The following is a 15,252-nucleotide window of genomic DNA, read 5'->3' on the forward strand; positions in this document are numbered from 1 at the left end:
ATATATATATATTTTTTTTTTAAATTTTTACCAACTGACTTTATAAATGGTAGGGTCGGTGCCGATTTCCTAGGTAGGTTTGGGTAACTTGAACCAAATGGTGTTTTTTTAGGCCTAAATGACACTTGTTTTGTCTACAAGACATTCTTTATCGAAATGTATCACCCCTCAAGTCACTTTTTCCGAATAATTAATTTACATCAACGGTCATCTTATTCCTAGGGCACTTGACCATTAGTTGGAGTCAATTCAAGACACTTAAAGGCCAAGTTTAAACTTCTGTAAAATAAATGGTTAAACATTAATAAACAGTTAACAAACAACCAAAAACTAAAAATAAACCCTTAACCCAACTAAATATTCATTATTTCTGAGAAACATTGAATTACAACTCTGATTTGCCGATTTTTTTATTGTCTATGCCTCGAAACAAAGGGCAATACAGTCAAACCCCATTGGCTCAAACTGGCTTGGCTCGATTTCCTCGTTGGCTCGAACTAGATGTAATGGACTGATTTCTTTATACTGAAGGTAAACAATCCCGCTTGGCTCGAATTTTCCGAGGCTCGAGATAATTTCGCCGGTCCCTGGGAGTTCGAGCCATCGAGGTTCCACTGTACTTGATCTGATAAAATTTTACCATCCGTAACATGAAAAAAGAGAATTAACTTTGATCTGCTAAAACTTTATTATTCATACCATGAAAACAGGGAAATAACTCTGATCTGCTAAAACTTAATTATCCATACCATGAAAAAAGGGAAATAATTTTGATTTGCTGGAATTTTACCATCTCAACCTTGACACTAAGAACAATAACTCTGATTTGCTGAGAGTTACTAGCGGTACATAAAACTACCCACCAAGATGGCATCCTTTGTACATGAGTCTATGATTGGCTTGACGGTGCGATGGAGGTCTTCTAGAGGGATGGAGCACTCATCACTCAGTCTCATCAGTTCCTCCTGGCGCTGTGATTCTATTGCGTCCTCAATTTGAGCCTTAAAAGAATGATTTTACAGTAATTAAACTCTACCTAAATTAACCTAAGATCGGACCTCATTCACTTTTCCAGATAAGCAACCTTTTTTCACAAAAATGGTAGTAAAATTCAGAAATGTGAAAATTACTACATTTTACATTATTTTCCTATATTATTTTTTTTACAACAATTGTGAAGGAAGTTATATAAACTTATGCTAAGTCATTCTCGTTAGTACGATGTTGCACGAGAGTGTGGTCTTCTATTGTGGGGGAAAATGGAGAAAAACCCACTTGTGACCACGAACCAAACTTTGGACCAAACTTTTGCACACACTGGACAATCGAAAGGTCAAATTGAATTTTTTTCTATTGACCCCAGAATCAAGAGTGGTCATCTACTGAACATACAAAGTTTGAAGACTCTTAACCAAGTTGTTCAAAAGTTATTGATCTGGGGCCATAATTATTCAATAAGCAACTTAGATTGAACTTAAATTTAAGATTAGAAACTAAGTGTTTTGATTGGCCTCTATATTTAGCTGACCGAAAGGCTAAATGGAATCACTGAAGCATGTCTAAGAATAAGAATAAAATCAATATTGAACATTGGCCCAGAAAAATAGTGTGACGCCGATGATGACACCACAATGGACAAAGATGACACCAGACAAATGTGCCTCTGTGTCAGCCTTGCTTTACCAGCAACACAAAAAAGCCAAATAACTGATTATGATGATAGTATAGCTCAACAAACATCTAAGCCAATTTTTTTGGACGTAAAAATTAATGCATAATGTTATGTCATGTAAAAATGTGAAGCAAATTCAAGTCTTTTTTTTTCAACCGCAACATTTAAGTGTTTAAATGCCAGCTACTGAGGGCTACGACAACATCTAGACATTTTTTCTGATAAATAGACAGACTTAAATGCTATTTCTCAGCTGCAATTTAGCAAACATGACCGGATTCTTGACAATAGGATTGCTCTTTTTTCTTCCCACATCAGCATTTCAAATGCAATCATTTAACTTTAGGCCAAACAAAACAAATATGGTTAGGATAAGATTTTGTCCAGAAACAGGTAGAGATGGTAGAGTTTCTTTTTTTTTCTATAATTTATGCAAGAATGTTATTGTCATCATTGAGCAAATAATAATCCTCAGTATAAAGCTTTAATTAATATTAAAACACGATTGTAATCATTTATTTTAGAGACGGACAATAAAAGCTTTAAGGTTGGCGATAATTTCATAGGTAAACCATATTAAAAAGCTGTTTTTAGGCCTAAGTTTTTTTTAAAAAGGGTAATTTATTAGTAGCGAAACAGAAAATATAATACAGGTACCTGTACATCAGAATTTGATAATAATTTTTTTGTATTTGAAGGGCAATAGACAATATTATATACATGTAATTGTGCATGTAAACCATATGAGACTTTAAGAATAAATGTTATTCCAAATGTTACTATATGTACTAGACAGGCATACATTTTTTGTTGTTGAAATAATTAATTACATATGATGTTAGACAGTACTTATAAATACTATTGCAGGGGGTGCTCATCTGTTGTTGCTAGTAGAAAAAGGGGCATTTCTGTACAATTATAATAATCAGAGTTATGGGCCTTGCTATACACATGCATATTGTCGCTGGGATTATGTGTACCTATTGTCGCTGGGATTATGTGTACCTATTGTCGCTGGGATTATGTGTACCAAGTTTCATATGAGCATCTTGAACTGTTTTTGAGTTATGTGCAAAGTTAAAGCTTTTGCATTTTTTTTAGTTGAAAATGGGACATAATTCAATTATTATCAAAAATAAAGTTCTGGTTCTTGATATACATGTGTTAATTGTCACAGACATACATTAGTATATCTTAAACAATACTTTTTGTTACGGCCTAGTTTACAGTTTTTGCATGATGCCTTCAAGGACGACAGCAATATCACTATACCTCGACTTTTTTCTTCAACCCCCCCCCCCCCCCCCAAAAACTAACAAGGACCACGCAGTACTTAAAAACAAGACGGTCACATAAATATGAAAAAAGATGATGTGTTTACTAGCTAAACTATAGTGTTTTGAATGCAGTAACTGCAGTGTTTTTTCACACCTAATTTTGAATGATGCCAGGGCCATTTGAATTGTGAAAATAACAACATGATGCACTCAATTGTGAAAAGACTTTCAAATGAGGCTTGTAACATTGGGTGCCATTATTTCTGCACTAAATAAACATATAAAAAAGAAATTACAATATCCAATTATCAAATATGATGTTAATATAAAAGTTTTCATATGTAATAATTTTATTATTTATTGTTAGTATTACTAAATAAAAGCTTTAAGCTGCACTTTCACAGATTGACCATTTTGACAACTTTTTTATTTTTTGTCTTTGAAAGAGCCAATTTTTGTGTCAATTCTTGAAACAAGAGATACAAGACTGCTTGGGGAATATCAGATTGCAGTTTTTTTATTTTCGTTTCAAAAATTGATTTTTTATGGCTAAAAGCGTTACCAAAAAAGTGACAAATCTCTCATTCTATGAGAGTGCAGTTTTAGTTTAGGCCCCCTTTTAGGTATAGTAAAATACGCTTAACCGTGCAAGATTGAAAAACGACTGAACTGTGTACTCTAGTCTTTTATGTACTTTAGTCCAAATGCGCGAACATAAATCATTAATGAAAGAAAGAAATACAAACAAGCTCTTAGTCACATCATTACGGTTAAAACAAGTACAGGTGATCATAAAATATTTGGGTGAAAAGAAAAACAAACCATATAAAAGTCTAACTTGAGCAAGCTTTCGTATTTTTTATGGAGTTTTGAACTTTGACCAGCTCTACAACCTCGGCCGTCAAGGCTGACATGACAATCACTCCACTGATTAATTATTAACCATCATATTCATAAATGCTACAAAAATGACAGTTGTCTCATTTTGGGACACTTTCATACACAAATATCAAAGCTTTTGATCGCCCGTTATAAATTGCAGTGGCCTACACATGACATTTAGCACATACTATACATTTTCTTGATCTTGTAAGTTTTAAGTAAACTGTTTTAATAAACAAATTCACAATTCTTCAAATTTTGCTATTATTAAGGTGAAAATTCTCCTAAACTGTGTCCAGCACAATAAAATAACTAATCACCTCATAATTAATTTGACAAGTATGTCATATTTGAGGTCATAATAATTTCAAGGTTAAAGCCGTTTCGATAAATGACTTGTTCTCGCTGAAAAAGTGTAAGTCCAAATAGCACATTTTCATTTTATGAAAATGCATCAAATGTGCCTACACAGTGATAGCCAGTTGCTTCTTCTACCAAGCTTCTTTTTTCATATTCAATTCAGATTCTTGAAGCAAAGAAAGGTTTGTCAAAAAAAACAAAAACAAAAACAATACGAAACAGTGATTGCTAATATCAGCTAAAAGTATCAAATCACTGTAGCTGAAAGGACAGACCCTTAATCCCATTCCTGAAAATTTACTTTGAGTACATTTGAGTCCATGCCTAAAGCAAGGAAATAAGCTGACATCTCTGTTGAAATTATTATCAAAGCCATTAACGTCAATTTCATTGCACTTCATTTATTACCAGCAAAACAACAAACCAAAATCTTCACCATCATAAAGTTATCTGAAATTAAAAGCTCACAATCCTGATTTCAGAATTAATACCGAAATTCATCAACCCTGAGTTAGCTGTTGTTGTTGCATGCCATTCAAAACTGTGCAGCAAGATTCTGATCTGATTGTTTATTCCACAGCTTGTAAAGCAACAACACCAATGCTAGGACACATCAATTTGCTACCTAAAATCAGACATCCTATCACTGCAAATCACTGAATTAACCTGTTGTGATGTAGTGCATCTGTGGTCTAGTGGTAAAACACTGGGCTGTCAACCAGGGGATCCCAAGTTCCATTCCCTGCCTCGTCACAAAAAAACCCTATTTATACCCTGAGAGGGACATAAGTAAAACAGGGGTCCAGTGTGACATTGCTATACAAATGAAAGAAACAGGATAGCTCTAACCAAAGTAATGTCTATTGTGAATGCTAATGGTTAGGCCAGTAGCATAAGGACATAGGGAGGGACATAAGTAAAACCCGGGTCCTCTGTTACATTGCTTAACACTGGCAGAGTAAAGAAACAGGATAGCTCAAACTTAGGGTATGGTAACTTCTGATGTAAACGCCCATGGTTGCCATTATTAAATAAACATACATCCACTAACCTGTTGTTGCTGCATGAGGCTGGAATACTGGGCAGCCAGGTTCTGTTCTGACTGTTTTATCTGCTGCTCGTTGAGTGTTGTCTGCTGCTGAATCTGGTTCTGCTGAAGCTGTATCTGCTGTTGTATTTGGGCCACCTGCTGTTGTTGTGGCGTCTGCTGCTGTTGTGGTGGTGGTTGCTGGACCACTGCCTGTGGATTGAAAATTAATATTGAATATACTTAGGGTTTCTGTTGCACTCAAAATAGCACAGTTAGCAAACCATTTTTGTTGATTTTAATATCAAGCTTCATCGAAAGTCATATAATTCTGAATAGGCCTAAAAAAACACATTTGTTTCGGGATACCCGACCCTACCTACCATGTATTTTTAACCCGAATAGGTGTCAAACCAACTGTTTTTATAGTCAGGTGGTCAAAAAAAATAAAAATCTTTTTTTTTTTTTACCTTGTGTTTCAATATGTATTTTGAAACCTTTTTACCACAATTCTCCATTGATGACAATCACAGTCTTAACATAAAGCCCAATATAAGAATTAAAAACAAAAAGCCTACCTGCCATACCTGTTTTTGAAATGAGTGACCCCGAACCATTTATTTTTTTGGCCATAGCAATAGTTATAACAGAAGTCCAACCTTAACATTAAAACATTCATTATAACAACATTTCAGCCATCTTGGACTTCATCAGGTTCATACAATTGTGATCGACTATACTAAGTTCAATGTGACTTCGATACCAAGTATGCTTTTGCTTCAAAATGTTAAAGATTCACCTTTACTCTCAAAAAATGATTTACCACAATTAATACAAATGTTTTAATATACCAAAGAGGATGAATAAATGTCGAAAGCAATGATTCTTATAAGGATACCGTGTTTAATTTGAATGAAATGTGCAGAAAACACGGTATTTCCACCTTATGGGACGATAGTAGATCACAGTAAATCTTTAAGCATTCACCAATCATTTATATTTTTGCGTTTTCAGCTATTAAATACATGGTTACAATCTTGTTATCAGTAATTAATATTTTCCATAAATTCTTTATTTAGTTAAGGATTTAAGGTTTATCACTCAATATTTATGATTGTTATACATGTGTTTGTATTAATTTTGAAAAAGAGTGTCACTTTAACAACTTCTTCAGAACATATGCACATACAAAATGTAAGGGGGCCTCCATGGTTATTATTGATAGATCCCCATTTTAATTTAAAAAAGAAAATAATTTGTTGGGGGATTATGTATTTGATACTTTAAAATATTATTCTGAAAAGTTTGATAAGACGTCTTTAAATTTTTTATTTGCTTTTGTCAGCCAATTACAAAAAATGCATTTAACCCACCTGTGATGTAGGGGGCTCCACAAGGGATACTGTGGTAGTTGGCAGTAGGGGTGGGGCGGAGGAGACCCAGGGGGAGACCTGGATTGGGGGAGGGGCAGAAAGGGGTGGGACAAAAGGCTGGCTCCCAACCCGCACACCCATCTGCTGTTGTTGCTGGACCTGCTGGGCTGCATGCTCTTGTAGTTTCTTGTTCTGCATGTTGTATACTGAAAACAAATAGAGAAATAAGGCTTCCATTCATTTCTTTTGTTTTTTTTCACTATCATGTTTACATTTAGGAACTAAGAGGGGGATTGGCTTTTAAATTAATATCAATGGCTGTTTAATGCTTGCCTAGGGACTGTATATTTTTTTTTATTATAACCTGAGATGATTTTTAAGGCTTGGCAACTTATTAAGCAGGGGCAACAATTTGAAAACTTCTCAATTTAAATTTTTACCCAATATCAGACAGAAATAGCCTTAAAATAATAACAATTGACAAAAATGGCCATATTTCAAGCCAGTTGAAACAGCCTTTGACACAGACATACTAAAGTAACACTCTTCCATGCAATGAAAATACAGAAAAACATGGATTGAACAATACATGGGACGTGTGACACTACATCTCAGCATGGCAAAGTTCCATGGCAAGGTGCTTGAAAATCCTATCATACGAGGAAAAGATAAACCCCTGATAAGGTTCATTACAGACCAGTCCTATCAACAGTACTTATTTTGACAATCAAAGTGACCTTAATCTTTGAGGTTGCGACATGGGCTCAACATGATGAACCTTTATGGTAAAGTATTTGAAAATTCTTTAATGCATGATCCAGTGCACAACACACCACCTCATCATAGTGAACCTTTTTAAAAATCCTTAAATGCATGGTCAAGATACAGCCCGGACTATTTCAACCTTTGACATCTAACCTTGACCTTTGACATATAGATGAGGGTCTTGTGCGTGACTCGCCACCTCATCATGGTGAACCTTCTTGGCAAGTTTTTTTGAAAATCCTATAATGCATGGTCAAGATACATACCGGACAATGATTAATTTCAGCCTTTGACATCTAACCTTGACCTTTGACATATGGATGACGATCTTGTGCATGACACGCCACCTCATAATTGTGAACCTTCATGGCAAGTTTTTTTTAAATCATATCATGCATGGGCAATGTATAGCCCAGACAAATTCAGTCTAGATGGAGGGACACATCCACACACATACACGGAACTGCCATTGTGACAACAATGTCTCTCTCATCTCAAGCAGGCTCGACAAAAAATGAGCTTAAGGTGTATGCGTAAACTGTTCACATTTTGGCGTGTTAAAATTTCCCAAAAATTAATAGGCCATGTCTCTTCAAAATTTTCGCTGAAAAAAACGTGACAGGGAATAGCCCAGTAACCTGAAATTCATCTGACATTCTGTTTAAACACAATGTGCCAGTGATCAAGGCCAAACATTACCATACAAGAAAAACAATGTTATAAGACAACAAACATTACACTTCCATCAAAATTAAGTCATGGGTAAAAGTTGGTGTATCTGCCATGGCAGGGTCAGTAAAAAGTCTAAGTCGTTATTGAGACAACAACATATTTCTTAAGGTACAGACATGCTGTATAACATGGTATCCTCATTAACCAAATTCTTCTTCTTATGAATGTCAAGGGAGCATTGTTGTTTCATTTCTTGTGACGTATATGCAATCACTGTAAATATCAATGTTACAATCATGTTTACGCCAGGGAATGATGTTACCACTTGCAGGTGTGACACTTCTAACAACATACCACCGCCTTGATAGTGGATGTTAACCTCCAAGAACTCAAGCGTGGGGACGTTTCAAGTCCTTTGATGTTAACATTCAGTATACGAAACTGTACTTTACTGCAGCGATTCTGTTAATTTACATATAAAAGCTATTAAACATAACATTTAAATGTTTCATTCTTCGTACAAATACTTCATACAAATACACTTGTAATTTATTCACTTTATGTTACATTTTATGTTTCTGATTACTGACAAGATGAAACCGCAACAGCATCCCAAGAAAAATATTTTTTACTAATTACCAAATCACAAAACCGGATATTTTTGTACCTGTCACAAGAGAGGATTAGTTTTTACCAGCAAACATTCATATAATTGATATATAAAGCGTGCTTCATTTCAAGCACATTTAGCACTAGCAGGTTAAAGGGGAAGGGACATACACACCAAGAGCATGTGCCCTCACAACTTCCCTCCCCCCCCCCTCCCCCCACCACAAAATAATGTCCATAAAGTGTTTTATCTCATTATTTGAGATTAAATTTAAATTAACAAGAACACCACAATACAAAAAAACAACAACATAATTTAACCCCAGGGCCCCCAAATGCAATCCCATTAAATGCCTCCATAAGCTCTAACTTTATACCAAGTTTGGTCACAATATTTCAAACACAACTAATTTTAGCCAGTTTTAATTGCTTTTTTTTATTAAGTAAAAGTGACCTTGACTCTAGGGGCCCCAAACATAATCCCATATTAGTTATCCATAAACTCTTCCTATCAAGTTTGGCAGGCCTTTTTCTGTTCATTTTGGGAAAAGTCCCTCAACATATTTGGGAAAAAATAGCATCGTGAAAATGCCATTTCTAGAAAAACAAACATCACTTGACATAAAAAATTGGGAAATATTCAATTAAAAGAACATGCTTTTCCATCTACTGCAAATTAGGAAATTATTAAAATTATTAGTTTCCCTTTCAATAGAACTGAAATGGCTGAAATATCAACCTGTGTGATTATATATAATATTGCAATAAATCATGACAGTTACATGCTATATATGACAGTTACATTTAATATCGCAAACTGATCTCTTAATGTGAAGAAAAACAACAATTTGTAATTACCAAAAACTTTTCATCACACAATTCATAAGGATGCTGAATAAAAACAAATACAAGTAAAAAGACTAAATACAAAAAATATATTTATTTTTTTAATTTGGATTTGGATTTTTTTCTCCAGGTTTAGAAAAAATTCTAAATATTTTTCTAGGGGGAATGGGTTACTATGTGAAAACAGGGCTAAAAACAGAATGCACTAATTCAGACTTAAGATTGCCAAAAAAATAAACCATTCCATGGAAGGACCCATTGTCAAAAGTTGCCCCCTGAAGTTGCATCGCTATGAATTGTATTGGTCTGGTATTCAATGACGCAGAACAGTGTTCAAAACATGTTCTGAGCCTCCAAGTGTATCACTATGTACATGACATTATATTAAACAGGTTAAACAATACAATGCAACAAGTTGCCTCATTTAAAACATTGTACAGACAATCATAGAATATATAATTGTACAATGTGCACGGATCCAAGCAAAGCCTAATTAAAGATGCTCTTTTTGACAGTGTTAGGAAATCATTTTTTTTATATTTCACGTTCTCTTTGCCGACAGAGTAGAAATCAACAACATATAAAACAAATCTGTGTGAAGTATTAAGTGAATTGAATGAATGGTATTGGAGTTTTAAGTGAAAATCCCAACTTGCCCTAAAACTTTAACCTGCCCTAAAACTTTAACCTAAGTCAATCAGGGGCCATAACTTGTATTTAGGATAATATGGAGTTATGTAACCTCATTGTGTGATGGTCCTGAACAACTGTGTGAATATATTTTCGAAATGGCTTAAGCTGGTGGTACACACATACAGCTTTTTCAAAAATCTAAGAAATCCTGAAAATCAGACCTGGAATATTGAGTAGCTCCAGATTTTAGGTCTGACTGAAACAGAATTCATTTCCACTTTTTTGCGAAACAGGCCAAGGGCCTTAAGACTTGAGAAAATAGCAACTAAATGCCTAAAATTGTTCATTGGCCATAATATATTGCACACAAACAACCCCAAAGCAAAGCTCCCAGTTTAAAATCCTGGATTTGAATAACTTTTAGGGAATAAGACTGAATTTTAATGTGTTATTTTTTTTATTTATTGTTCTATTAAAGATAACATTTAGAGCCTATTTTTTTGTAAAAAAAGAGTAAACTTTTAGGGACAGAAAATGGGGCTAAATTTAAGCCTTACTTTCGGTTAAAAACAAAACAAAACAAAACACTGTGAAACCTTTTAAGTTCTACCTCTTGCCGTGTACTTACTGGCCTGTTCAGCGTGCACCTTGTACTGGTAGTAGGCGTAGTGTTCCCCGCCAAACAGAAATGAAAACTTTTGGTTATCCTGCTGCTTCTGTTTCGTCATGTTTTCAAACTCTGGCCCATTTCTTGCCACAAAGTTGGCCAGCTTGTCTATGATGTTCTTCAACTCCGGCTCTGCAATACAATACAAATGCTTAGACCCACAAAACAAAAGGATCAAGTTGTCTTGTGTCTTGCTCTCAAGTCCAAATTGTCCAAGGACCTCATGGCTTCTCCAAATGAACACAAACTGTTTCTATTTAGAAACTGATATAGAGTGTTTCCCAAAAACTCAACAATTATTTAAGCTATGGCCTAGCTTTAAACATTCTGGCATGTATAAATCATACCATTTTAGGAAATATTTGAAAGTTTTGTACTCGCTTTGGAGATGGGATTTGAACAAAATATAATTTGTTAGAATATTCCATAAGTGTGGTGACCGCTGTGCTCCTGCCCGCCATCTTACATCAGGTCTATGACAACAGGCAGAACATTAATGGAAGGTAAATAATTAAAGTTGTCTCAAACACCTGGCACTGACCTCTTAGATGTAAGAAACATACAAAATATGACTGTGAATATGTAATGAAATTTATGTCTTATAACATACTGTGGTAGAAACTGTTTTGAACAGTCCTGCAAATTAGAGAACTTGCAATAAATTTAATAGTTTTGCAATAAGGTACTTAGGCTTCAAATTAGGAATGTGCTCTTGGTTTGCCCAGTAAATTAAAGCAAATTTGTTAAAAAGAGAAAAAAAACTTGCCTATACATTCTTTGAATTTTCTTCCGTACTACATATGATAAGGTCCTATACATAATGATTTACCGTATTTTAAAAGAAGGTATTCTAATCTAGCATACATGTACATTTATTATCACATTAAACTGTCGTCTGAAAATAAAATTTTAGTCCCAAGCTATTTTCATTCCAAATCAGTTCTTCACAGTCATCAGGGTTAGACTTTTTGATGAACAAACTCAAATTCTTTTACTACTGCTTGGCTTGACTTTGTAGCAAGACATTCTATATTAAATCAAGAATTTGAGCAAGTCAGAAAATACTTTTCCCAGGGTTTGTTTTATAAAGGCAGAGACAGAAGAACTATTCCTAAAGTGATTTCTTTTTCAAAATAATTTTACTGCCATTGGTAAAATCAGTGTTTCCGCCAGCCCTTTATGGCTTGTCGGGCCCGACGTGCCTTCTGCTGGCAAGGCCAATTACCGACACGCGTTAATTATGCCGACATGCTTTAATCCGCGTAGCGACAATCCTTATCAAAACAATCATCAGTTTTGACAACACACAATTTTGTTGCGATTGCAACGGTTGCAACGGTTGACTGACAGCCAGAAGGCGTGTCAGGACTATTACGACATTTGTATCAGCCATTCAGGATCGACGACAGCATGAAGGCGTGTCGGTGAGGTTCAACAGTGCCAATTAACCAAACTCTTCCTATTCTTTATCAGAATGGGAATGTGTGAAAAACACCACTGTCGTAATTGCGACCTTCATCACTATAATCATCTATGAACGCAAAGTTAACAATAAGTGTTAATTGATTTCGGTAACATAAATCATGTGTTGTTTTATTTTGTTTCTTAATCCCGAGTCCGTTTGTTAACCAATTATTAAATTATAATTGAGAACCGTGTTAAGATATCTGTGTTATTAACAAGGGTTATGCTATGTCGTCGTTTTTAATTGAGTCGCGTTCCCGTCTTAAAAGTGTAAAGTTATATTTTGTGTTGCTTATTATTACCTTTGATTATTTTATCGTTCTTTTAATTTATTTAGAAAAAAGATAAATAAATCTGAAAATACACATTACATTCCCTTTTAAGTTATTATTTAGCCAACCCCGCTTTAAAAATATTAGCTGTTGCAGCTTTAAATACGAATACACGAGCAGTCGCTTTGCTCCGGACTCTTTTGTGTTCCAGCATGCAGCGTGCTTTACACGTTTTGCTGTGACGTCAACGGTGTCAATATAAATAATACCCGCACTAAACGAAACATGAGTCGATCAATATCATCGATATTTAATTGTCGGAAAACTTGAGAAATACCAATAATCAAGGAAGAGAAACCATTAAACCTTTTCACAAATAATTTTAATGTTAATCGGACTTTAGTTGGTAATTCTAAATCATGGGAACATAACTGTAAACTTGTTTAAAATGCAGGAAATTGCACCATTTTGGATACGAAAATATAAAAAAATCAACGTCGGGAGGGGACACCCCTCCCAAACCCTCCCCTTCCGACATGCCTTATGAAATACCTGGCGAAAATATAAAAAAATCGACGTCGGTAGGGGACACCCGTCCCAAACCCTCCCCTTCCGACATGCCTTATGAAATTCTTGGCGGAAACCCAGAAAATAATAAGCACAACCAGTCCAACAATTGGGAAAATTATAACATGCATAAAATACATACATGCCATACTTTCTGGAGACCATTCAGGGGGATTTGTTCAGAAAGGCTGAAAATTCAGGGGGATTTTGGTAGTTTTCCGGGGGATTATTTCAGCAGGCCTAAGTTTGCGAAAAAAATTATGCAAGTACGGAAAAATGTATTCACATATATTTTGCTATGAAAACCTCTAACTTTTTCATTATACGGAATTATTTTTTGTCATGATTTATCATATTCTTATAAACTGTGTCGTCATACTGTAATGCATGTCATTGGAAAAATATGTTTTCAAGACAATTAAATTAAATTTACCTTCCTTCTAAGTCTTTTAAAAAAATCTGCTTAGACTATCAGCTATTATAACATTCAGACAATAAGAGAATGGAATAAATATTATTAATTTCTTCCTGTTCCAAAATAGTAATATGTTTTGCCTTTGATCTTTACTACAAATTAATTCATCAATCATCATTTGTTTCCTTTTGGCATTTATCAAACCTTTTTTAAACAGTAATTTCGCCCTTGTGGAGTTGTTTCTTTACACTTATACTCACTGTGGTTTCACTTTGTCATTATTGCCTTATGTGAAATCTCTCTCAATCTCTTTTTTAAAATTCTGGGGGATATTTATCTCCCACAGGGGGACCGAGGGATACCGTATTTTCTCGACTATAAGGCGATTCGCTTATAAGACGGCCCCCTAACTTTGCCCATGAAATCTGGTGCTTTTTGTTTCGACTCGCTTATAAGACGGGGTCAATTTTTAAGCAAATCTAAAATGCTAAAATTCTTCCTAAGTGTAAAAATGTTCAAGCTCAACGGACAATTATCGACTTTCGCGGTAACTGTTTTTGTTTTACTCAAAGAAAATGGCGCTCAACTGTGGGCTCTCTATTTGGAGGTAGGTTAAAAATGAGTACATAAGTTTGCAGGACAGGTCGTTACTTATCAGAATTGTAATAATTCATCAATAACAACATATGTTTATTTTAGTTTTTTTTTATTGAAGACACCAATGAAGTTATTCGGCAAAATAAATGGCTTCAATAACATAACTGCGAAAGGCCGAGGCATGAATAGGTGTTTGTTTAGCAATAATGCTTTAGGCAATATTGTCCCTTGATTGGCGACGAACATAAAGGATTCATATTCGCATTGTCATTTGTTTGCTTAATCAAATTGACAGTTAGGTACCTACATCATATTAAGATTCCAATTTATTGATTTGATATATCTGTCAAACTAATTATACTGACAGGCGCCATGAGAAAAAATGCAGATATAACTGTACACTGTGTGACGTCAGAGCACGCGCGGTGAAGAGATTTCGTGTTGTTGTTTACTTAATTGCCCCATACTTGTATCAGCAGACGATATACTGGATAGACGAATACCCTATGTAAAATTTTACTGATTTTGACTTGAATCTTTTTTTAATATTTTATCGACTCGCTTATAAGACGGGTCCCCTACTTTGGGGGTCAAAATCGGGACCCAATTTCCCCGTCTTATAGTCGAGAAAATACGGTAGATAAAAAATTTGGGTGATTCTTCCCCCCGGCGGAAGATATGGCATGTATGAATATACTTGATTCATTTTAGATTGCAGTTTTTAATGCAATGTTGTGTTAGAAGCAGCGGGGAATTACAAGTTACAATCGGGTTATAAAATGTGGCAAAGGAGTTAGTTAGCTAGGGAGTGCTTAAAAGCACTATAGTGCAACCCACTGAAGTGATTAAGCCAATGTATGATCATCCATAAAGATAATCAATCATCATTGATACTTAAAGTTGGCAAATAATCTTATAATTAATTATGAGGAGTCAAAAATGATGGAGATAAAATAATGTACAAACAGGGGTTATATCATGTTTAAAAGTTTATTTGACTAAAAGTCAATATCATTTACCATCGGGAGGCTTTGGCAAGTCCATTACCATTCAGTTCTAGCAAAATATTGACGATCAATGTGTTACTTCACAGACGCTTGATATTTTCGAGTCAAACGTTTGTGTGACTTCAGCTTTTTGTGTTTATTTTGAAG

The 15,252-nt window shown here is 34.8% G+C and overlaps 1 protein-coding gene across 1 annotated transcript in view; it reads right to left on the minus strand.

Annotated features, from left to right (window-relative positions):
- The window catches only part of LOC128214798 (calcium homeostasis endoplasmic reticulum protein-like), a 46,587-nt gene extending 31,367 nt beyond the window's left edge, over positions 1-15,220 (minus strand). Inside the window, exons 1-5 of the mRNA XM_052921455.1 lie at positions 15,118-15,220; positions 10,745-10,915; positions 6,592-6,797; positions 5,243-5,431; positions 864-1,001 (exon numbers count right to left, since the gene is read on the minus strand). Coding sequence (XP_052777415.1) covers positions 864-1,001; positions 5,243-5,431; positions 6,592-6,797; positions 10,745-10,915; positions 15,118-15,148 — 735 coding nt within the window. The 5' untranslated portion in view covers positions 15,149-15,220. The remainder of the gene's footprint in view (positions 1-863; positions 1,002-5,242; positions 5,432-6,591; positions 6,798-10,744; positions 10,916-15,117) is intronic.
- Positions 15,221-15,252: the final 32 nt, after the last annotated feature.

The sequence above is a fragment of the Mya arenaria genome, chromosome 13 (genome assembly GCF_026914265.1).
Source record: "Mya arenaria isolate MELC-2E11 chromosome 13, ASM2691426v1".
Classification (NCBI taxonomy): domain Eukaryota; kingdom Metazoa; phylum Mollusca; class Bivalvia; order Myida; family Myidae; genus Mya; species Mya arenaria.